The 23,732-nt window shown below is 42.6% G+C and overlaps 2 protein-coding genes and 1 long non-coding RNA gene across 5 annotated transcripts in view; 2 read left to right on the top strand and 1 right to left on the bottom strand.

Annotated features, from left to right (window-relative positions):
* sgk3 (serum/glucocorticoid regulated kinase family member 3) overlaps nt 1-14,782 on the top strand; it is a 33,229-nt gene extending 18,447 nt beyond the window's left edge. For both annotated transcript variants that reach the window (XM_014181397.2, XM_014181398.2), the window contains exons 11-17: nt 6,521-6,633; nt 8,586-8,622; nt 11,812-11,898; nt 12,036-12,131; nt 12,257-12,412; nt 13,001-13,090; nt 13,199-14,782. In XM_014181397.2, coding sequence (XP_014036872.1) covers nt 6,521-6,633; nt 8,586-8,622; nt 11,812-11,898; nt 12,036-12,131; nt 12,257-12,412; nt 13,001-13,090; nt 13,199-13,366 — 747 coding nt within the window. In that variant the 3' untranslated portion in view covers nt 13,367-14,782. The remainder of the gene's footprint in view (nt 1-6,520; nt 6,634-8,585; nt 8,623-11,811; nt 11,899-12,035; nt 12,132-12,256; nt 12,413-13,000; nt 13,091-13,198) is intronic.
* Nucleotides 14,783-14,843: 61 nt separating this feature from the next.
* Nucleotides 14,844-23,732, top strand: part of mcmdc2 (minichromosome maintenance domain containing 2) — an 18,079-nt gene continuing 9,190 nt past the window's right edge. Inside the window, exons 1-13 of one of the 2 annotated variants that reach the window (XM_014181388.2) lie at nt 14,844-15,041; nt 15,347-15,423; nt 15,523-15,778; nt 15,875-15,997; nt 16,252-16,353; nt 16,943-17,071; nt 18,728-18,965; nt 19,143-19,348; nt 19,582-19,748; nt 20,268-20,447; nt 20,581-20,723; nt 21,267-21,376; nt 21,943-22,121. In XM_014181388.2, coding sequence (XP_014036863.2) covers nt 14,945-15,041; nt 15,347-15,423; nt 15,523-15,778; nt 15,875-15,997; nt 16,252-16,353; nt 16,943-17,071; nt 18,728-18,965; nt 19,143-19,348; nt 19,582-19,748; nt 20,268-20,447; nt 20,581-20,723; nt 21,267-21,376; nt 21,943-22,109 — 1,995 coding nt within the window. In that variant the 5' untranslated portion in view covers nt 14,844-14,944 and the 3' untranslated portion in view covers nt 22,110-22,121. Of the gene's footprint in view, nt 15,042-15,292; nt 15,424-15,522; nt 15,779-15,874; nt 15,998-16,251; nt 16,354-16,942; nt 17,072-18,727; nt 18,966-19,142; nt 19,349-19,581; nt 19,749-20,267; nt 20,448-20,580; nt 20,724-21,266; nt 21,377-21,942; nt 22,122-23,732 lie in introns of both variants that reach the window. The other variant, XM_014181386.2, reaches the window with a different exon arrangement.
* The window catches only part of LOC106590415 (uncharacterized), a 4,992-nt gene continuing 3,958 nt past the window's right edge, over nt 22,699-23,732 (bottom strand). The window contains exon 7 of the long non-coding RNA XR_006762744.1: nt 22,699-23,538. This is a non-coding gene — a long non-coding RNA (uncharacterized lncRNA). The remainder of the gene's footprint in view (nt 23,539-23,732) is intronic.

The following is a 23,732-nucleotide window of genomic DNA, read 5'->3' as shown; positions in this document are numbered from 1 at the left end:
AATACAACACCAGAAACCTGCTGAAAAGGTCCCTGGGAAATGACCCCTGATCTGAGTCCCAGTGGTGCTGACCAGGGGTTGGAACTGAAATAATTTTCCAATCGTTTCGTTCCATTCTACAGTTCTGACCAGGAAAATAAAGTTCTGGACCGTTTCGTACCGAAAGAAAGTAGCGTGGCTTCTATGGATGAACTTTGAACTTCCGAGTTGGTTTAGCCGTGCACCAGAGCTAGTTTTAGTGCTGCTCTGCACACACAAGCTTGTTAGCTAGCTAGCAACTAGCTAACAAGCTTGTGTGTGCAGAGCAGCACTAGAACTTAAACACATCTAACCTTTTTGTAGTTAATAAATACAATAGTTATTACGTTTCACATTGGATCTCGCCGGGCAGAAATTTCTGCGATCAATTGGTAAACTGATTTACCACCCCAAAATACCCCTGGACAACGTCTATTTCCACCACTACCGGATGGAAACTGCAAGTGTAATGGCTGTGTTGTAGATGTAGATCCTTCAAACACCCTCAAACAGGGAAACTGATCCCAATCAAAAGTGTTATCACGTGCTCCACTAAGGCAGGTATTTATCTTAGAACTTGTCCTTGTGGTAAAAAATGATGTGTGTAATACGAAGCGCAAATTAAAAGTAATAATCTCTGAGCATCGTAGCACCATCAGTTGCTAAAATTCGATTGGAGACGGGGTGACCTTGACAATTTATTGTTAAAACGAGAGGCTGCCTGGATCTTTATTTTAAAGACCCTTGCTCCCGTCGGTCTCAACATAGACTTCTTGTGATTAGTGTGTTTTTGCTATCCATTGTAAAGTGTTTGTTGGCCTATGTAGCCAAATTGTATCTATGATCGTATGTTATTCATTCATGCTTTTTATAAGTTCAATTTATATCTGTAAATCAACCAATGATATCAAGCCACACCTGGCCATGATTAGACACCTGTCTGTGTCCTTTCAAAGTATATAGTCTAGTGACCCGCAGTGTTTGTCATTATACCCTGATGAAGGCGGCTTGTCTGTCAATGTCGGTTATAAAATGATTGCATCTGAGCTCCTAGAGTGTGAGGCTCTCCTTTTCTTTTTCAACTATTGTAGCCTTAACTAGCATTAAAGTTAATCTATTATTTTAAACATCTCTCCCTAAATTCTGAATCATGCTTGTAACATTGTCAGTAGTCTACAGTAACCTGTAGTGGGCTCTAAAATTACTGGCACCCCTGACTGGCAATGCACAAACAATACTTAAAAAAATATAAACAATATAATTATAGAGAGAAACTCAAAATACTAATGTGAGAAATACCGTACTTTATTAATGTTTCAATGGAACCCACCAAAATCATTTATTGAGTTAATAAAAAATCAATGTCCTCCAAATCAAGGTTTCACAATTAATGGCACCCATAAAGATTATTGTAAATAACATCTACCAAAATTAAACTCCACTTATTTAAGTGTATCTAAGTCTTAAGGAACTATATTGAGCCATTACATCACTTCCTGTTTCACTAGGGTATAAAAATGAGGTAACACGCATGCAATATCCCTTTGTCATCCAACACCATGAAGAAAACAAAAGAACTGGCAGTTCAAAAGAGACAGACGGTCGTAGACCTTCATAAATCTGGTAATGGCTACAAGAAGATCTACAAACGATTGAATATACCACTGAGCACTGTCAGGGCAATTATAAAAAAAATTCTAAAGATATGGAACAGTTGAAAACCTCACGGGGAGAGGACGCAAATACATTTTGCCCCCCAGGATAGGGAGGAGGATGGTGAGAGAAGCAACAAAATCCCCAAGAATCACTGTGAAAGAATTGCAGGCCTTGGGGTCACCAGGTTTCAAAACGCACCATCAGATGCCACCTCCACAACCACAGGCTCTTTTGGAAGGGTTGCCAGTAAAAGCCCTTTCTGACCCCAAGACACAGACGCAAGGGCATAGAGTTTGCCAAACGTCATTTAAATTATGACTGAAAGAAGGTGCTCTGGTCAGTTGAGACCAAAATTGAACGTTTTGGTCAGATACAGCAATGGCATGTTTGGCGTCGAAACAGAGAGGTATACAAGGAGAGGCACCTCATACCCACAGTGAAATATGATGGTGGGTCAGTGATGTTTTGGCGCTGTTTTAATTCCAGAGGTCCAGGGACACTGGTTATCATTGATGGCATAATGAATTCCACCAAGTATCAGGCAATTTTGGCTGACAATCTGGTTGCCTCTGCCAGAAGGCTGGGACTTTGCCGTAGGTGGACTTTCCAACAAGACAATGACCCAAAACATACCTCAAGATCCACACAGAAATGGTTCTATGACAACAAAATCAATGTTCCACCATGGACATCTCAGTTGCCGGACATCAATCCAATCGAAAACCTGTGGGCTGAGTAGAAGAGGGCAGTTGATAACTGCAAAACCAAGAATGTGAAGGATCTTGAAAGGATCTGCATAGAGGAATGTTCCAAAATCCCTCCAAATGTGTTCCTTAACCTTGTCAAACATTACAGGAAAAGACTCCATGCTGTTATCCTTGCCAGAGTACTAAATGAGGAGTGCCAATACTTATGAAACCTTGATTTTGGTTCAATGTATTTTCTATTAAATAATTGTATGATTTTGGTGGGTTCCATTGAAACATTAAATAAGTACAGTATTTCTCACATGTTGCTATTTTGAGCTTCTCTCTATAATTACATTACCTGTCAAAAGTTTTAAAACACTGCATTCAATGGTTTTTCTTAATTTTTACATTGTAGAATAATAGTGAAGACAGCAAAACTATGAAATAACATGGAATCATGTAGTAACCAAAAACTTGTTAAACAAATCAAAATTATATTTTATATTTGAGAATCTTCAAATAACCACCCTTTGCCTTGATGACAGCTTTGCACACTTTTGGCATTCTCTCAACCAGCTTCAACTGGAATGCTTTTCCAATAGTCTTGAAGGAGTTCCCATATATGCTGAGCACTTGTTAGCTGCTTTTCCTTCACTCTGCGGTCTGACTCATCCCAAACCATCTCATTTGGTTGAGATCGGGGGATTGTGGAGGCCAGGTCATCTGATGCAGCACCATCACTCTCCTTCTTGGTAAAATAGCCCTTATACAGCCTGGAGGTGTGTTGGGTCATTGTCCTATTGAAAAACAAATGGTAGTCCCACCAAACCAGATGGGATGGCGTATCGCTGCAGAATGCTGTGGTAACCATGCTGGTTAAGTGTGCCTTGAATTCTAAATAAATCTTAGACAGTGTCACCAGCAAAGCACCCCAACACCATAACACCCCCTCTATGCTTTACGGTGGAAAATACACATACGGAGATCACCCGTTTTACCCACACCGCATCTCACAGACATGGCGGTTGGAACCAAAAATCTTCAATTTGGACTCCAGACCAAAGGACAAATTTTCACCGCTCGTGTTTCTTGGCCCAAGCAAGTCTCTTCTTATTATTGGTGTCCCTCATTAGTGGTTTCTTTGCAGCAATTCGACCACCTGAACAGTTGATGTTGAGATGTGTCTGTTACTTGAACTCTGAAGCATTTATTTGGCCTGCAATTTCTGAGGCTGGTAACTCTAATGAACTTATCCTCTGCAGCAGAGGTAACTCTGGGTCTTCCTTTCCTGTGGCGGTCCTCATGAGGGCCAGTTTCATCATAGAGCTTGATGGTTTTTGTGACTGTACTTGAAGAAACTTTCAAAGTTCTTGAAATGTTCTGTATTGACTGACCTTCATGTCTTAAAGTAGTAATTGATTGTCGTTTCTCTTTGCTTATTTGAGCTGTTCTTGCCATAATATGGACTTGGTCTTTTACCAAATAGGGCTATCTTCTGTATACCCCCTACTTTGTCACAACACAACTGTTTGACTCAAACGCATTGAGGAGGAAAGAAATTCCACAAATTCACTTTTAAGAAGGCACACCTGTTAATTGAAATGCATTTCAGGTGACTACCTCATGAAGCTGGTTGAGAGAATGCCAAGAGTGTGCAAAGCTGTCATGAAGGAAAAGGGTGGATATTTGAAGAATCTCAAATATAACATATTTTGGTTACTACGTTATTTTCATAGTTTTGATGTAGAAAATAGTTCAAATAAAGAAAAACCCTGGAATGAGTAGGAGTTTTAAAACTTTTGACCGGTAGTGTATATTGTTTATTTTTTTTAAGTATTGTTTGTGCATTGCCAGTCAAGGTTGCCAGTAATTTTGGAGCCCACTGTATGTAAAGTTGTCAGTAGGCTTTAGTAACCTATGCTTCAGAGGGGAGGGGAAGGTAACCTACGCACACCCACTGGCAAAGATTTCCAGCTGGCAGGCAGACACTGGAATACATTTCTGAGGGACAGAGTGCATAGGAGCTTTGTTGTAATTTTTTTGTGGGACTGGAAAAAATTGTCCGGAATGTAAAATAACATTATTAACCGGTTCCCATGCTTTTAAAATAATGGTTCTGTTCCGGAACAGTATAGATCGTTCCGTTCGGGTTCTGTTCTTCTAATAATTCTATTGTTTTCGGTTCTGTTCCCTGAACCGGTTACAACTCTTGGTGCTAACAAAACAGCCTGGTTTTTAATCATAAAGAAGCAGTGTTATTCAACTTTGGCTGAAGACATTTCTTATGTCCAGTGGTACAAAGAACATAACTCAAGGTAGATGTAACCACTTAATGCTGATCCAGGATATGCTACTTACCCCTATCCCAATATTAAACCACTGATCCAGGATATGCTACTTACCCCTATCCCAATATTAAACCACTGATCCAGGATATGCTGCTTGCCCCTATCCCAATATTAAACCACTGATCCAGGATATGCTGCTTGCCCCTATCCCAATATTAAACCACTGATCCAGGATATGCTGCTTGCCCCTATCCCAATATTAAACCACTGATCCAGGATATGCTGCTTACCCCTATCCCAATATTAAACCACTGATCCAGGATATGCTGCTTACCCCTATCCCAATATTAAACCACTGATCCAGGATATGCTGCTTACCCCTATCCCAATATTAAACCACTGATCCAGGATATGCTGCTTAGCCCTATCCCAATATTAAACCACTGATCCAGGATATGCTGCTTACCCCTATCCCAATATTAAACCACTGATCCAGGATATGCTGCTTACCCCTATCCCAATATTAAACCACTGATCCAGGATATGCTGCTTACCCCTATCCCAATGTTGACAGTAAACTGTAAACATTTACATAGAGTTTATAGCCTGTTTAGTTTATTCAAAAGGAATCAGCTGCGACTCACTCCCAATCTACCATTAAAGTGTTAAAAAACCCATACATTTCAAAGCTTCCTTTTCAATAAAAGGAACTGTGTAGTGTAGTTGGTGAGAGCTGAATTTCCACATTTGAATAAGCACATCCTGGCCATTAGTGCAACGTTGGCCAATGTAATTCCTCTAAAAATATTTATTAGCATTTTTATGTCATTCTGGGACTGTCAGAGCCAAAACCAAGAGTGATTGACAGGATGATTGAAGGTTTGTAATGTTTCTGTAACCTTGGTATAATGGCCAGTCTGTATAAATATTTTGACAGTATTAAAATATTATAGATATCTTTAAAAAAGCTCCTGAGGTCTATGGATTTCCCTTAGCCTACAAATCTGGGATCAGGCTATGTGCTTTAGCTAACTCCTTTCATTATCGTTGTCATCAGTATGTGCTTTAGCTGGAGGGGCTAGGCTCTATCTCCTCTTAAACCACTGAATCGGTGTTGCCTTTCCAGTTTTCCAGGGTGCAGAGGCTAATCTCATAGCTCATGTCATGTTGATGCTAGCACTTAGTTAATCCCCTCAACGTGCTGCTTGAGTCAATTGTAATTGTGATGTGGAATTTGCAGACAGGGCAGGAAGTTTGACCCACGGCTCTGTGTCATGACCCGGCTACAATTGTTGTTAGCAACTTGGGCTAAATATCACGCCATGATCTTACCATGTCCATTAGTTTATTATGATGTACTGCCAAAATAAAGGAAACACTTGAGTAAATGAGGGATACAAAGTCTATTGAAAGCAGGTGCTTCCACACAGGTGTGGTTCCTGAGTTAATTAAGCAATTAACACATCCTATCATGCTGAGGGTCATGTATAAAAATGCCAGTTGCACATTATTTTGGCTACCATGGCTAGAAGAGATCTCAGTGACTTTGAAAGAGGGCTCAAAGGAGCATAGGGGGTTTAAAGGGTGTGTGTGTGTGTGTCAGTCACCAGATCTCAACCCAATTGAACCAGCGGTTTCCACCGCCATGAACAAAACTCCAAATTATGGAATTTCTCGTAAGAATGGTGTCATATCCCTCCAATAGAGTTCCAGTCCCTTGCCCAAAACTATGCAAAGGCACATTGAAGCTGTTCTGGCGGCCCAACGCCCTATTAAGACATTTTATGTTGGCGTTTCCTTTATTTTGGCAGTTACCTTTATTCCTCTGTGATGTCTCACTGGCACTGTGGCTGTATTCTATCATTCCAGCTTTTCTTCCATCTTCAAAAAGAACGGACCTTTCCGGAACCCAGAGCCAAGTTCTACATCGCAGAAATGGCAAGCGCACTGGGCTATCTGCATTCTCTCAACATAGTTTACAGGTACATGAATTGCGTGCATGTATACAAAACATTAAGAACACCTGCTCTTTCCATTATATCGACTGACCAAGTGAATCCAGGTGAAAGCTATGATCCCTTATTGATGTCACTTGTTAAATCCACTTCAATCAGTGTAGATGAAGGGGAGGAGACAGGTTAAAGAAGGATCTTTAAACCTTGAGACATGGATTGTGTATGTGTGCCATTCAGAGGGTGAATGGGCAAAACAAAGGATTTAAGTGCCTTTGAACAGGGTATCGTAGTTGGTGCCAGGCGCAAAGGTTTGTGTCAAGAACTGCAACGCTGCTGGGTTTTTCAAGTTCAACAGTTTCCCGTATGTATTAAGAATGGTCCACCACCCAAAGAACATCCAGCCAACTTGACACAACTGTGGGAAGCATTGGAGTCGACATGGGCCAGCATACCTGTGGAACACAATCGAAACACCATGTAGAGTCCACGCCCTGACAAATTGAGGCTATTCTGAGGGCAAACTCAATGTTAGGAAGGTGTTCCTAATGTTTGGTATACTCTGTGTGTGTGTGTGTGTGTGTGTGTGTGTGTGTGTGTGTGTGTGTGTGTGTGTGTGGTGAGATGAGTAACCTTGCCTGAGCATGGGCTTTGGCTCAACAGGCAAACCCAGTCTTGAGGTGCGCAGGAGTCCCAGGTTCAAATCCAGTCAGTGGCAAAGGCTGTATTGGATAAGTGAGTCACCCATGTGGACAGGCTGGCTGGTTGTCTTGGCTCTGGTACACCAGTTGGCTGGAGGTCTGTAGTAGAGAATGAATGCCATCCTGAGCCAGCTACCACCCTGTTACTCAAACCTGCACCTTAGAGTCTGCTGCCCTGTGTATGTACATAGACTTGGAATCACTGGTCACTTTAAGAATAGAACACTAGCCACTACTGTTTTACTCCACATTAACTATCCTGAATGAGCACTGAATGCAACACACATCCCCTTTTTAATTAGTGGGAAAAGTCCAACTTCAAATAGCGTCTTTTGTGAAATTCCTGGGACTTTGAACATTTGAAGTGCTCCTCTTTCAAGCGGTCGGCTGTAGTAATGTTCATTAAGTCCAATGTCACTGCTGTCATGGTTGCAGCACGTGTATAGTCGTTCATTAACTGACATGTATTCGTCTCTACCTTGTTGCCCTTCATGCTGTTCTCAGGTTTTAGTTTTTCCATGTATGTTTTTTGAGGTCGGACTTTAGTACGTAGGGCACACCTCATTAGTTCCATCTTGTTAGTGGGAAAGGTGTTTTGTTTTGGTTGATGGTGAGTGACTGTTAGTTCCCATTCTGTTTGAGCTGGGGAATGTAACGCATGTTTGTGCTGCTACCATGTTGTCTCTTTGTGGTGGTGTCTCTTGTCGTGATGTGTGTTTGTCCCACATTTAAATGTTTAATCCTTGTCCCTTGCCTCATTGTAAATAAGAATTTCTTCTTAATTGATTTGCCTAGTTAAATAAAAACATGTTGAGGGAAATTGCCTGTCTGTCCCCATAGTCCCTTTGCCTGTCTTTTCAGTTTGTGTAACCTTTATTTAACTAGGTAAGTCAGTTAAGAACAAATTCTTATTTACAATGACGACCTACCAGGGGGTTAACTGCCTTGTTCAGGGGCAGAACGACAGATTTTTACCTTGTCAGCTTGGGGATTCGATCCAGCAACCTTTTGGTTACTAGTCCAACGCTCTAACCACTAGGCTACCTGCCGCCCCCGGTTTAGTGTAATGCTGGTTCAGTGACTCGTGTACATTGATATCAACTGGATGCAAATCGCCAGGATTAAAGAAACCTCTCTTGATGATTGTTTTGATATCCTCTGTTGCTCTGAAGGGCCACTTACCCAGAAGTAGGAAGATAATAGCTCTTGTAATCCATTAAGCACAGTTCTATTATCCAATAACAGCAACTTTGGACAATGTTCATGTTTGTTTTTTCACAGGGACTTGAAGCCAGAAAATATCCTTCTCGACTTTGAAGTAAGTGTGACATCCTAACCCATTTGCAGTGCGTAAGTAATCTGTTTTATATGTGGAGTAGCTTAGGGCTGTATTCAATCAAACCTGCATTAGCAATCTTTTTGCTTAACAACTTCCCTCGCACAAATGTATCTTGACAACTGAAATCCTCCTCCCACGAATGTAGTCTACCTGGTATTTTAACATTATCCAAAATAATTCTGCATATCAGTTTAACCTCAAGGAAAGTGTTTACTTTAGTTTAGCCTTTACTACACTGAACAAAAATATATACGCAACATGTAAATTGTTGGTCCCATGTTTCCATGAGCTGAAATAAAAGATCCCAGAAATGTTCCATATGCACAAAAAGCTTATTTCTCTCAAATTGTGTGCACACATTTGTTTACATCACTGTTAGTGTGCATTTCTCCTTTGCCAAGATAATCCATCCACCTGATAGTTGTGGCATATCAAGAAGCTGATTAAATGGCATGATCATTACACAGGTGCACCTTGTGCTGGGGACAATAAAAGGCCACTCTAAAATGTGCAGTTTTGTAACACAACACAATGCCACAGAGGTCTCAATTTTTGAGGGAGCATGCAATTTGCATGCTGACTGCAGGAATGTCCACTAGAGCAGCAATGTCCACAGAATTTAATGTTAATTTCTCTACCATAAACCACCTCTAATGTTATTTAAGAGAATTTGCCAGTACATCCAACCGGCCTCACAACCACAGATTACGTGTAATGTGTCGTGTGGGCAGGCGGTTTGCTGATGTCAACATTGTGAACAGAGTGCCACGTGGTGGCAGCGAGGTTATGGTATGGGTAGGCATACGCTACGGAAAGCGAACACAATTGGATTTTATCGATGGCAATTTGAATGCACAGAGAAACCGTGACGAGATCCTGAGGCCCATTGTGCCAATCATCCTTCGCCATCACCTCATGTTTCAGCATGATAATGCACAGCCCCATGTCGCAAGGATCTGTACTCAACTCCTGGAAGCTGAAAATGGCCCATTTATTCCATGGCTTGCATACTCACCAGACATCTCACCCATTGAAAATGTTTTGGATGCTTTGGCTCAACTTGTAAGACAGCGTGTTCCAGTTTGTGCCAATATCCTGTTCCCCCGCACATTGACTCCGTACCGGTAGCCACTGTGTATAGCCTCGTTATTGTTATTTTGATACTTTTTATTTTATTTTCTACTTTAGTTTATTTAGTAAATATTTTCTTAACTCTATTTCTTAAACTGCATTGATGGTTAAGGGCTTGTAAGGTAGCATTTCACGGTAAGTGCTACTACACCTGTTGTATTCGGCACATGTGACAAATAAAAATTGATTTGATATCCAACAACTTCGCACAGCCGTTGAAGAGGAGTGGGACAACATTCCACAGACCACAATCAACAGCTTGATCAACTCTATGCGAAGGAGATGCGTTGCTCTGCATGAGGCAAATGGTAGTAACACTATATACTGACTGATTTTCTGATCCACGCCGTTAACTTTAAAAAAAAAAAAAAATGTTTTAAAGGTATCTGGGACCAACAGATGTATTGCATCTGTATTCCCAGTCATGTAAAGTCCATAGATTTGGGCCTAATTATTTTTTTTCAATTGACTGATTTCTTTATATGAATTAACTATGTAAAAAAATTGTTGCGTTTTTATATTTTTGTTCAGTGTAAATGTTTTCGGTGTTTACTACTAAACACAGCAAATAAGGAAACGTCCTTACACTGTCAACTGCGTTTATTTTCAGCAAACTTAACATGTGTAAATATTTGTATGAACAAACTGAACAAGTTCCACAGACATGTAACTAACAGAAATTGAATTTGTCCCTGAACAAATGGGGGCTGGCTGTATGGCTGGTGGAATTGTCATGCTGGAGGGTCATGTCAGGATGAGTCTGCAGGAAGGGTACCACATGAGGGAGGAGGATGTCTTCCCTGTAACGCACAGCGTTGAGATTGCCTGCAATGACAACAAGCTCAGTCCGATGATGCTGTGACACAACGCCCCAGACCATGACGGATCCTCCACCTCCAAATCGATCCCGCTCCAGAGTACAGGCCTCGGTGTAACGATCATTCCTTCGAAGATAAACGTAAATCCGACTATCACCCCTGGTGATACAAAACCGTGACTCGTCAGTGAAGAGCACTTTTTGCCAGTCCTGTCTGGTCCAGCGATGGTGGGTTTGTGCCCATAGGCGACGTTGTTGCCGGTGATGTCTGGTGAGGACCTGCCTTATAACAGGCCTACAAGCCCTCAGTCCAGCCTCTCAGCCTATTGAGGACAGTCTGAGCACTGATGGAGGGATTGTACATTCCTGGTGTAACTCGGGAAGTTGTGGCTGTCCCGCAGGTGTGATGTTCAGATGTACCGATCCTGTGCAGGTGTTGTTACACGTGGTCTGCCACTGCGAGGGCGATCAGCTGTCCGTCCTGTCTCCTTGTAGCGCTGTCTTAGGCGTCTCACAGTACGGACATTGCAGTTTATTACCCTGGCCACATCTGCAGTCCTCATACCTCCTTGCAGCATGCCGAACGCACGTTCATGCAGATGAGCAGGGACCCTGGGCATCTTTCTTTTGGTGTTTTTCAGAGTCAGTAGAAAGGCTTCTTTAGTGTCCTAAGTGTTCATAACTGTGACCTTAATTGCCTACCGTCTGTAAGCTGTTAGTGTCTTAACGACCGTTCCACAGGTGCATGTTCATTAATTGTTTATGGTTCATTGAACAAGCATGGGAAACAGTGTTTAAACCCTTTACAATGAAGATCTGTGAAGTTATTTAGATTTTTACAAATTATCTTTGAAAGACAGGGTCCTGAAAAAGGGACGTTTATTTTTTTGCTGAGTTTAGTCAGTGGAAAAAATGATGAAACTAACCAATCCAACAGGTTATAAAGAAAGCATCTGTGGTGAAGCCTAGTCCTTCACCAGCTAACACATCTCGCACGAACGGCAATGTCATTTTCAGTTTAGAAGAGAACGTTTGTGATTTGATTACGTTTAACTAATGCGTTTCCTGACCAGCCTTATTGAGACTGAGAAAATTGCAAGTGTCCTGAGAGTTGGCTACTCTGGCCAAAATTCCACAAAGAAAATATGTTCTTTAGTTCTGACTGAGGATAATGGTGGCAAACACTGTCTAAAATTGTCCCTGACTCCCCTTCTTTAAAGGGACATATAGTTTTGACGGACTTCGGATTGTGCAAGGAAGGCATTTCCCAAGCCGAGACGACAAGCACATTTTGTGGGACACCTGAGGTAATGTGGAACATGTTTTCCAGGACAGCGTATGTAATAAGGCATAATAACCTTTTTTTAATGTCTGGACCACTGTTCTGGATTGAGACTGAAAAGGCCTGTCATTACTAATTTATTTAACGTTCTCCTCTCCCCAGTACCTAGCTCCAGAGGTCCTGAGGAAACAACCGTATGACAACACAGTGGACTGGTGGTGTCTAGGATCAGTGCTCTATGAAATGCTCTTTGGCCTGGTGAGTTACAGTAGTAGACATTGAAAACAGGCACAATATGTACGGACAGAACGCACCCTTGACATAATGCCTGATCACACACTGTCTTAACAGTAGCACACATCTATCTCCCCTCTGTTCCACAGCCTCCGTTCTACAGCAGAGACACCCATGAGATGTATGACAACATCCTCCACAAACCCCTGATGATGCGTCCCGGAGCGTCCAACACGGCCTGGTCCCTCCTGCAGGCTCTACTGGAGAAGGACGGCACACACAGACTGGGCTCAAGAGACGACTTTGTGAGTGGTGACCCTCACAGCATGTCAGTGGTTTATGGTTTTATGTCACCCATCTCATTTAGTTAGAAGATATTCCAGTGACCCAAGACTGTTTAAATACTCCAGACTCACTAAATACACACAAATTGACCTTCCTCGAAGTCACAGGAGGTTGGTGGCACCTTACTTGGAGAGAGCGGGCTCGTGGTGTGAATGGAGCGGAATAGTTGGAATGGTATCAATTACATAAAACCTATGGTTTCCAGGTGTTTGATGCCATTCCATTTGCTCTGTTCCGTCCATTATTGTGAGCTGTTCTCCCCAGAGCAGGCTACTGTGCTCTAAATCCCAAACTACCGTTTAAGAAACACAGCAGTATGCTTCATAGTCTCACAACTGTGACTCATGTATTGCTGTAGCTGATGGCATCTGACTCTCTCTGGTGGAGAGACATTGTCATGACCAGGAGTTGCTCAATAGCTGCAGTGTCTGGCAATGTTCATTTCTTCTTGGCAGATGGATTGCATTACATCGTTTTCATCAGTATGAAGTAATAACATTTGCCTTGGTTGTTCTAGAACTGAAAAAGATCTATTCTCTTTTTTTCAGAATGAGATCAAAGCACATAACTTCTTCTCTGCGATCAAGTGGGATGACCTGGAACAGAGAAAGGTTCCACCTCCATTCACTCCAAATGTGGTAAATGTTCTCAGTTACATGTGATTCTGATGTACGGCAACACACGGCAGATGCAACACCAGACCACAAGCATGAATGAACTGATGTTTGTTTTTTCCTGTTTTTCAGAATTCTCCTTACGACATCACAAACTTTGATCCAGAATTCACTGATGAGACCGTTCCAAACTCTGTGTGCTATACTGAACATGCCATAGTAAACGCCAGTGTAATGGAGGCTGATGATGCCTTCCTAGGTTTCTCCTACGCACCCCCCTCAGACGACTCCTTCCTATGAAAGACTTGCTGAGGACCTGCCCCAGAGTTCTGTGAAATTGCCTTAACCAGGGCTCTACGCGGACCTTTTTTTCTTTCCTTTTATTTTACAAGGAGCATGTGTGCACCTAAGTTGAAAAATGTAGGTGCACACAAAGAAATGTAGGACCACATTGAAAAATATTTGAGGTAAGAAAGATAGAATCCTTAATTATTCTAGGCGCACTGGTGTTCCTAAATAAAAATTCCATGTCGCACAGCAAAATCTTAAGGCACATATGCGATCAAAATGGATGCACTGTAGAGCCTTGGCCTTAACCCAGTATTATTCTATCATAGTCCTGGAAATCTATAGGGTATGCAGGATTTGTTCCAGCCCAGTAGCTTGTTGATTAGTGTATTTAGATGTGTCAGTGCTGGGCTGGAACAAAGCCTGCACACCTTGTGGGTCTCCAGGATCAGGACTGAAAAACACTGCCTTAACCTGTCCTAAATATTTTAAATAAAAGGGAAGAATTTATATTGTGGATGAACCCGTTTTGAGAAAAGCCAAAGTGAGCAGTTGTGATCAGACAGCACTTGTGAAAAGGGTTTGGGCTGCAGACTGTGTCAAGAAACCTTTATTTTTACCTAATGATATTTATATAACAAATTATATTTTTAAGAAATGTTGGCCATCTTTCTTTCTTGACACATGTATTGGTTGTTGGCTCATGTCCATTTTGGTTCTTTGTTTGAAGAAACAAGGACATTCAGTGTGGTGTTGTCAGGGTGGGGTGGGTAAAAAAAAATTATCCCCCAAATAAAATCCTACATTTAAGTGGGGAGTTGGGATGAAAGCGCTTCCTCAAAATCTTTTCGTTCCACTTTAAAAGCAGACTTTGTGGATTTAATTAAATGGCAGTCATTTATATGCTTTCAGAACAGCTAAAAGGAATTGTTTTGTCTCTTCCATTATCAAAAGATTGTTCATCATAACAAGATCACTGGTTAATGGTATATTTAGAAAGCGCTTGTAGTAGGTTTATTTATAGAGGTTCATTGTTAATTTGTATGGGGGGGGGGGGGGTTCTCAGTCGGAAATACTAGGTCACGGAATATAGTCTTGTGTTGACAGAGGTCATTTCAGTTCAGATTTTCATTGTGTGTATATATAGACCTTTTCTGTAATGGCTCCAGTGACTTTACTTTGCAAACAGGTGCTGCGCCATCTGATTTATTTCTGTGGTTTACTTGCCTGTCTGTATTATAGTTTACAAGCTCATAATCTTGCCTTAATTGACACTCAGATATTCCTTAGAAATCCTCACAGAAAACCTCAACCACCAGACTAGGATTTTCATACCATTTCTAACTAACGAGTGTGGTCAACAGGCCTCATTGTTCAATACAATGCCTTGGATGTACTGTATATTAAAATAATTAAATGAACCAACAAGTTTGTTTTTCATTGTCTTGTTTATTACGGAGATGGGGGAACTTGTCTGTCTGTGCTCTAAAGTTGGCGAGCACAGTTCAAATGTTCCAGTCGCGTGATATCTTGACTGTGTGACTGTAGTCTCTTCAGCCAACGCTTTAGCTAGTCAGTCGGTAACAGAAAATGGAAGACGTTTTCTTACTGAAAGAGTCAGTTTTGTCTTTTCTAGACAGAAGTGGAGCTCTTCTTCAACTTGCCGAAGACTGCAAACCATTCAACGGTAAGTTTTATGGGGCAGTGGTAGGCTAGCTAGCGAGAGCTTTCGGTCAGTGTTAGCTAGCTAGTTAATGGGATTGTGTGACTCCTGAGGAAGAGGTAACCTAGGCAACCCTGTACCCACTTGGAGGATGTGGTGAGACGCAGTCCTTCATAGATGACAGCAAACTGTTAAATAACTGATATGGTTATGTAAATTGATTGATTTAGCTATTATAAAGTCAACTCTATCACCCAAGTACCTATTCCCTTCAGACATCCAGCGAAATGAGGCTGTGTATCGGTTCTGTATCCGTGTGAACCCTTCAGATCTAATCGAACTGGATCCTAGATTGGGTGACTGTGTTCTCAATGACCCCCTCAAAGCTACAGCACTGTTTCAATCTGTAAGTCCAAAACATCTCCCATTTACATTACCCCTTATTCAAACCTTGAATTTTGAACATACTGGTATTTTTTGTATTTTTTTTTTGTCACTCTTTTAGGTTTGTTTTCTGTCAATAAAGACACTCTCCCTCATAGAGAAAATCCACACAGAAAGTCAGGTGAATGTGATCCTGAAGTTTACACACCTACCTCCGTTCCCTGAGTACACCTTGGACCTCTGTGAGTTTCCCTGTGGTTATGGCACCATGAGGCCTGTTGCCATGGAGGGCTTGGCCATCGCGATGACTAGGGTCTCCAAGTACACTCAGGGAGCCAGGTTTCTCTGTTCTGAGGAGGACTGTCCCTGCTCAACAGGTAGGCCTGATTACAAGTAACATGTTTCTGTTTTCATAACATCACAGTAATGCCATTTACAAAACAATTTCAAATTCTGTAATATGTTATCCTCAGGGTTCCATCACATCAGAGTGCATGCACCCGGAGCCACTGAGTCAGCCACAGTGAGGAGTGACTTCAGTTGCCTGCTCTGCTCCTCTCACCTCAAAGAGGACATCAAGTTCCGGGTCCTGGGGGGTGAGAATGTCCCTAAATGATACCTGATGAAGTAGCCTCACATGCCATGCTTACATGTAGTTCGCCGTTTCTTACTAGCTCTGATTTTGCTGACAGCTACTTTATTGAAGAAAATGTACTTGAATATGATAGTGCATCCATCTTAAGGTAGCTAGGTGAGACAAAGTGTAAGATGCTCTGGATAAGAGCGTCTGCTAAATGACTGACCTTTGTAATGTAAATGTTCATGTAAGTATAATGTGGTTTGGAAACAGACAAGCAGCTTGTTGAGCTGATCCATGTTAAAGCACTGGATGTCCTGAAAGTCCATCCTCCCAGTGCCCTCAGGTACCAGTCTGTCACCCTGTTTCTCAGAGGTAAGCTCACATAATAATAATTTTGCCCAAACGTTTTGTAATGTTCACATATTGCAAGTCAAGATTTTATTTTTAATAGATTTAACTTCGATATCTCCTTAGAAAAGTAACTTAGAAGTTTGTTAGGAATTCTCTTCCTTTTCCATGACAAATGTAATTTTGGAGCCAAAATCCAGTGGGGGAAGAGTTAAAATAGAGGTTTGAGTAGCCAGCCACGCAGTAGTGCCCCTGGGTGAGATATTAGGTGTTCCTGTGCCCTCCAATAACATTGTCCAGCCATTACCCCTGAGAGAGCAGTGATTCTCAGTGCCAGTATTAGCATATTCTGTTGACCTAGTCTTCTGGAGGAATTCACCACAGCTGGCTCACGTTACTAAACATATATGTTAATAAGTGTAAGAAACACTCATTAGTTGGGTCGCACAATGCACACACAGTGAGATCTTTGTTCCAAGGGCCTGGTTCCTGTGTTGCTCTTGGCAGGGGTGTGTAGGTGCCTTGCATGTTCCTCAAATAATTAGGAAACAGCAGGACAGAACCGGACAACCCCTCTGAGTGTTATGGTTCCGTTTCCCTCACAACGTTGTAGATGAGCTGTGTAACTCCATGAGGATTGGACGTCTGTACAGGGTGCTGGGCATACCGGCCCATGTCCACCAGTGGCCCAACATCACCTTGAGTGTGGAGGCCAATAGCATTCAACCGTGGAAGCCTGAATGTAAGGACCTATATGCATGCTTACAATGGTACAGATCAGCTTACATTAAATCCTATTCATAATCTATAGGTCTGATTTTCAGCTACTCTGAGAAAGCAATTCATAAGGAACATGCATGTGCGTGTCCTTGTGTGTGAGGACTGTGACCTCTGACTTGCTTATACCAGAACACTCTACAGTACCAGTCAAAAGTTTGGACAAACCTACTCATTCCAGGGTTTTTATTTATTTGACCTATTTTATACATTGTAGAATAATAGTGAAGACAAAAACTATGAAATAACACATATGGAATCGTGTAAAACAAATATAAATATATTTTATGAGATTCTTTAAATAGCCACCCTTTGCCTTGATGACAGCTTTGCACACTCTTGGAATTCTCTCAACCAGCTTCATGAGGTAGTCACCTGGAATGCATTTCAATTAAATTGTGGAATTTATTTCCTAATGCGTTTGAGCCAATCAGTTGTTGTGACACAGAAGATAGCCCTATATTTGGTAAAAGACCAAGTCCATATTATGGCAAGAACAGCTCAAGTAAACAAAGAGAAACAACAGTCCACCATTACCTCAAGACATGGTCAGTCAATCCAGAAAATGTTTCTTCAAATGCAGTCGTAAAAACCATTAAGCGCTATGAAAAAACAGCCTCTCATGAGGACCGCCACAGGAAAGGGAGACCCAGAATTACCTCTGCTGCAGAGGATAAGTTCATTAGAGTTACCAGCCTCAGAAATTGCAGCCCAAATAAATGCTTCAGAGTTCAAGTAACAGACACATCTCAACATCAACTCTTCAGAGGAGACTATTTGAAACAGGCCTTCATGGTCGAATTGCTGCAAAGGAAACCAATAAGAATAGACTTGCTTGGGCAAAGAAACACGAGCAATAGACATTAGACCGGTGGAAATCAGTCCCTTGGCTCCAAATTTGAGATTTTTGGTTCCAACCGCCGTGTCTTTGTGAGACGCAGAATAGGTGAACGGATGATCACAGCATGTGTGGTTCCCACCGTGAAGCATGGAGGAGGTGTGATGGTGCTTTGCTGGTGACATTGTCAGTGATTTATTTATAATTCAAGGCACACTTAACCAGCATGGCTACCACAGCATTCTGCAGCAATACTCCATCCCATCTGGTTTGGGTTTAGTGGGACTATCATTTGTTTTTCAACAGGACAATGAACCAAAACACTTCCAGGCTGTGTAAGGGCTATTTGACCAAGAAGGAGAGTGATGGAGTGCTGCATCAGATGACCTGGCCTCCACAATCACCTGACCTCAACCCAATTTAAATGGTTTGGACCACAGAGTGAAGGAAAAGCAGCCAACAAGTGCTCAGAATATGTGGGAACTCCAAGACTGTTAGAAAAGCATTCCAGGTGAAGCTGGTTGAGAGAATGCCAATAGTTTGCAAAGCTGTCAAAGGCAAAGGTTGGCTACTTTGAAGAATCCCAAATAAAATATATTATGATTTGTTTCCATAGTTTTGATATCTTCACTAATATTCGACAATGTAGAAAATGGTACAAATAAAGAAACTCTTGAATGTGTAGGTGTCCAAACTTTTGACTGGTATTGTATATTCGATGACAACACCTCAGTCCAGTAGATTCACTCCACCCCTCAACTTTTCCTTCAAACACACCCCCAGACACAGGCACCATCAGCTCTAACTTCCAGGCCCTGTTGACAGCAACAGCCTCTTCCCCCTGGAGGTTCTCTGCCATCGTGGCTAACACGTTTGGCTCCCCTGTGGTTCCCCCGGGCTTGTACAGCACTCTGAAGCTGGGCCTGCTGCTCAGCCTGGTCCAGGGCCGGGAGGACAACCCAGACTCACTGCACTGCCTGGACCTGCTGGCCCTGACTACTGACACACTCATACTGGACAGGTCCTGCATTATAATCCTTCAGTCAATTAATCAATCAACCAAGTTCTTAGGAAGCACAATACAATGACCAAATTACCAAAACAATAACACTACAGTAAAATTGTACTATGCCCATATTCAAGTCAACAGCATAAATGAATAGTTGAGAGAGCCAGCCTCCGTTACCCCCCGTCTTAGGCTGATGACGTACAGCCTGGGCCTGGCTGGCCGTGGGGTGAGACACCCTGCGACAGGGGAGATGTTTGCCTCTCTTTCTCGTGATGAACACGGAGCGGGCACGGCTAACATCCACGCTGGCTCCGCCCTGCTGGCCACCGGGGGCGTCTGCATGCTCGGGGACCTGGGCCACCACAGGAAGGATAAGATGGACGCCCTTCAGTCAGGTACAGAGCCCTGCTTACCTTGTGGCCTGGGGCCAGTCTGATACAGCTGTAGCTAATGTGTTGTCTTGTCAAAGCAATGCAACAATGAAGAAACGTTATGGCACCTCCTGTGACAAAGTATAGAGTAGGTTATTTGAGTGTATAACCCAAGGGACTGGTTTCACACTGGGACTTTGCCTTCTATCCACCCCCAACAGTTAGTTCACCTTTGACCACTCTCCTTCCCCACCCAGCTCTGGAGAGTCGGACAGTGTCTGTGATCATCCCAGGGAAGAAGTATGGAGAGGATGCTGACCAGCAGATCTCCTTCCCTGTCCAGTGCAGCTTCTGGGCCTTGGCAGACTCCACAGCTCCCTCAAACAAGACCACCAGGACTGACAGTACAGTGCTGGGAACAGTGGTGGGTCATAGTTGTTTAATTTACATTACCATTCAAATTTATTGGACTACTGCACTTGATAAATATGAGTGCCCCCGATGTGTCCCCATTGGGTTGTTGTCTGATATGGTGGTTCTGGAACAACGCTATTCCATGTGAGCAGTTTGAAACCTTTTCTCCTACCACACAATGCCAATAGCACTCAGCACTGGCAAATATGTGTTCCCGAAATGTCAAATCTCTGAGCCAGCCAATTGTCTGTTTAGGCGTATGCTTTATGTAGGCAAAGCAGGAAGGGGAGACAATTTACTCTCTTCAGAGGAAGTAGTTAATTGCTCCCACTCATGGAACAGGCTGCTGCCCAAACAAACGCTTTCAGGTTCTCCTCCACTTTGGCCTCAGTGCCAATTCAGAATGGACAAGAAACAGTACTCTAGTGGTAAATATAGTACTGTTAAATATGTTAAGCTAGTAGGTCAAAGTATTTTTTCAAAATTAGCTACCAGCCACATGAAAATATGTTATCCATTGTGTGTGTAGGACATGGGCCCGGTCCCTGCCCAGTTGGCTGAGGCCTTTGGTCTGGTGATCCTGTGTCGGGAGGCAGGGGGAAAGCAGGCCCTGCTAGCCCAGACGATGCACACCCTCAGGCAGGCAGTGCAGCCCGGAGAGCCCCTCTACCCATCCTGCATGCAGTTCACCACACAGGACTACCAGGAGGTAAATCACACAATACGTAATGATGATTTTCACCTTTTCATGTAATATATGGCACACATAAAATACATCCGCACACTTAGATGCTTTGTGACAGACAACATGACTTACCATTGTGCTCTCTTCCTTCCCCTAGCTCCTGGCCTACACCCAGAGGATCCAGACAGAGCTGAGCCCTGGGGCAGAGATGATGATCCATGGCTATTACATGGCCAGCAGAAGGGTCCGGTCAGACTCGGGCCATGGTGCAAAGGTGTCTGTGGCCTCCATCAAGCTACTGTAAGGGCCTACCACATGCTGAGGGTTATTAATTAAAAAAATACCATGTTTAATATTTATACACATCACCCTTTTACTTATTGTAGTGTTTAACTTGGGCATTTGTCAAATCACTGATTTAACAATGTGTAAGAGAAAAAGCCCTTAATTCTCAGGGCACCTGCAGCATTTTGTGCTTTCGAAGTGTTCTCTGTAATGTCATATTTCTCCACAAGGTGGAGCGCAATCATTCATTTACAGAACCTATAAATGGGTGCCTGGGTCCAGACTATTTTTCGTATAGTTTGGAAAATATTTTGTGAAAGTGAACAGTAAAAATAAACCCAATTTCATCAGGGGCACTATATAGATATTTAAATAAAAGGCTAACAAAGACAGGTTTTTCTAGATCTGATGGCCTGTTCCTACAGTGTATGTCGTTGCTTGATTTTGCATTGCCAGTTAGTAACTGTACCATTACTCACAGTAAATTCTGCTTAGCTCTTAGCTAAAAATAAACATTTGTTTACTTCTACAAAATGTCTATTGGCATGTTTCTTCCAGGATCTCCCTGGCCGAGGCCCACAGTAAGCTGTGTCTGAGAAGCACAGTGCTGGAGGAGGATGCAGTGATCGCTGTGTTGCTGTGTGAAAACTCCATCACTCTCAGACATGGTATGACACACAGGACCGAAGGCCACGTCAGCAGCCAAACTCATAGATCCCATTTGCCATGTTGAAATCACCTACCTTCACACATCCTGGCTAACTGATAGTCCAAGAACAAACCCCTCCAGATTCAGCACCATTTCTAGTTATGTCACAGTCCAACCTTTTGTCTAGGGACTATGGTGCCACACCCCTAGGTCCATAGCCATGCTGCAGCCCCCCCCCATATCAAAAATACAAAATGACCCCCACCCCAAATTAGTGCACTAAGTCTTTAATACTCCTGTATATGGGGAGAAAAATACAATCAGCAGAGCGGGGTGAAGAATCCCCCTCCCCGAACACAAAACATCTTCCCGCAGCCATGCCCAGGTCTTGCTTTAATGTCAGTGAGTGATCTCTACAGGGGCCATCTATAGTCAAATCACATTATCGGTCACATGTTATTGCAGTAGCTACAGGCAAGAGTATCCTGGCCATGATCTTCTTTGCTCTAGTAATAGCAGTCAGTGTGGACTGCAGTCTAGATTTTCCCTGATAGTTGGTCTGGGGACTGCTCCCTCTACCTACAGGAGCCTCAGCGCTCGTTATCCCACCCGACGCAGCATTTCCCTGTGACCTGTGTGACCTGGAAGCTCTCCACAGGAGAGACCTTATCCTGGAGCAGCTCCAACAGAGCATCCTGCACTTTGTCTACACCTACGCACCCGGGGCCGCCAGCTACATCACTGAAGAATAGCGCCACAGCTAAGTAAAAGGATGTTTCTATTTTTACATATCCAATTGAATTTAAAATGGTGAAATGAGCTACTCAGAAGAATATAAAACGCAACATGTAGTGTTGATCCCAGAAATTCTCCATACGCACAAAAAGCTTCACTGAGCATTTCTCCTCTGCCAAGATAATCCATCCCTGACAGGTGTGGCATATCAAGTAGCTGATTAAACAGCATGATTACAGGTGCACCTTGTGCTGGGATAATTTTAAATAATGCCACATCACAGGTTGAGTGGCATGCTGACTGCAGGAATGTCCACCACAGTATTGAATGAGAATTTGGCAGTACATCCGACCGGCCTCACCTGCGATAGCCACCCAGACAAATACTGTTTCATCAGCTAATTCTGACTGGGTGGGCCTATTCCCTCCCAGGCCAACCCATGGCTACGCACCTGCAGCCAAGTGAAATCCATTGATTAGGGTCTAATGCATTTATTGCAGTTTACTTATTTCCTTACATGAACTGTACCATTCATTTTTCAGTATAGTTCATGTGTAATTTGACACAGTAATTCAATGTAGGCAGAAAAAAAGATTGCGATTAATGTACCATAAAATGTTTTATTTCATAACAGCGCAGAATACAATCTGATTAAAAACAAACATTTAACCTTAAATTTAGGCAGGGGAGTCAGACCAAGGCTGTGCTTTTTTGACAGACAAGAAAGTTGAAAATAGGGTGATAGTTTAGGTCTCCAGGGTCACATGTGTGAAGGAGTACATGCACCGCTTTCCAAACCTTGTGAATTGTGTCAATGAATAGAAGAAATCAGTTAAACGCAAATGACCATTGTCTGAGATTAGCCAGCAACCTAAAACTACTTTACAGCCTTCCACCATTGTGGGTTTAGTTACAATGCTGGTAATTCAAATGAATGGCTTTTCAGCAGGGTAAATTAGCAGAAAAGGCATCACAATTCCATTAAAAATGAATTAACATGGGTAGGAAAATCTTAGTTGACACCTCACAACCCAGGAAATAACTCCCCTACTGCAGGTCTAACAATCCTGCATGATGAAATAAGAAGTCTCAAAACTTACTCAGGGATTGCAGGTTTAATGATTGAAGGTAGACCCTGCAATGCCGCTGCCACGAGGTGCACCGCAGATATTGAGCTAAGCGAGATGCTCACGCTTCAACACTCTTAGTTGTGGAAATTGACCCACTATGCTCTCTGCATCTACCTATAATGATCAATGCTAATACTGGCAGTTCAGTTAGTCACAGCATCCCAATTTAGTCAGATCGGTAAACAGCAAAAGTGAGAGGTCATCACAACTCCAGTAGAAGACTGAAGGAAAACAATTGGCTACTTTTAGCCATCAGACACTCACCATAGGGTTGAGATTTAAGTCTTCATATTCCACATACTGGATCAAACCCAATCTAGGAGAGAAGAACAGTCTATTAGCATGACTATCATTTGATTGTAGTTAGGCACAATATGCAAGCAATTATACTGTAGTTCAGGAAGTTACATTCTCAGCATCCCAATTTAGTCTGATGGGTAAACGGCAAAATGTAGAACTCATCACAACTCCAGTTTCGTGCACATTTGCCGATCAAAGACACATTTGGTC

Source organism: Salmo salar, chromosome ssa29, assembly GCF_905237065.1.
Source record: "Salmo salar chromosome ssa29, Ssal_v3.1, whole genome shotgun sequence".
In the NCBI taxonomy this organism is placed as follows: domain Eukaryota; kingdom Metazoa; phylum Chordata; class Actinopteri; order Salmoniformes; family Salmonidae; genus Salmo; species Salmo salar.
The sequence above is the reverse complement of the archived record's forward strand: the minus strand, read 5'-3'. Positions and strand labels throughout refer to the sequence as shown.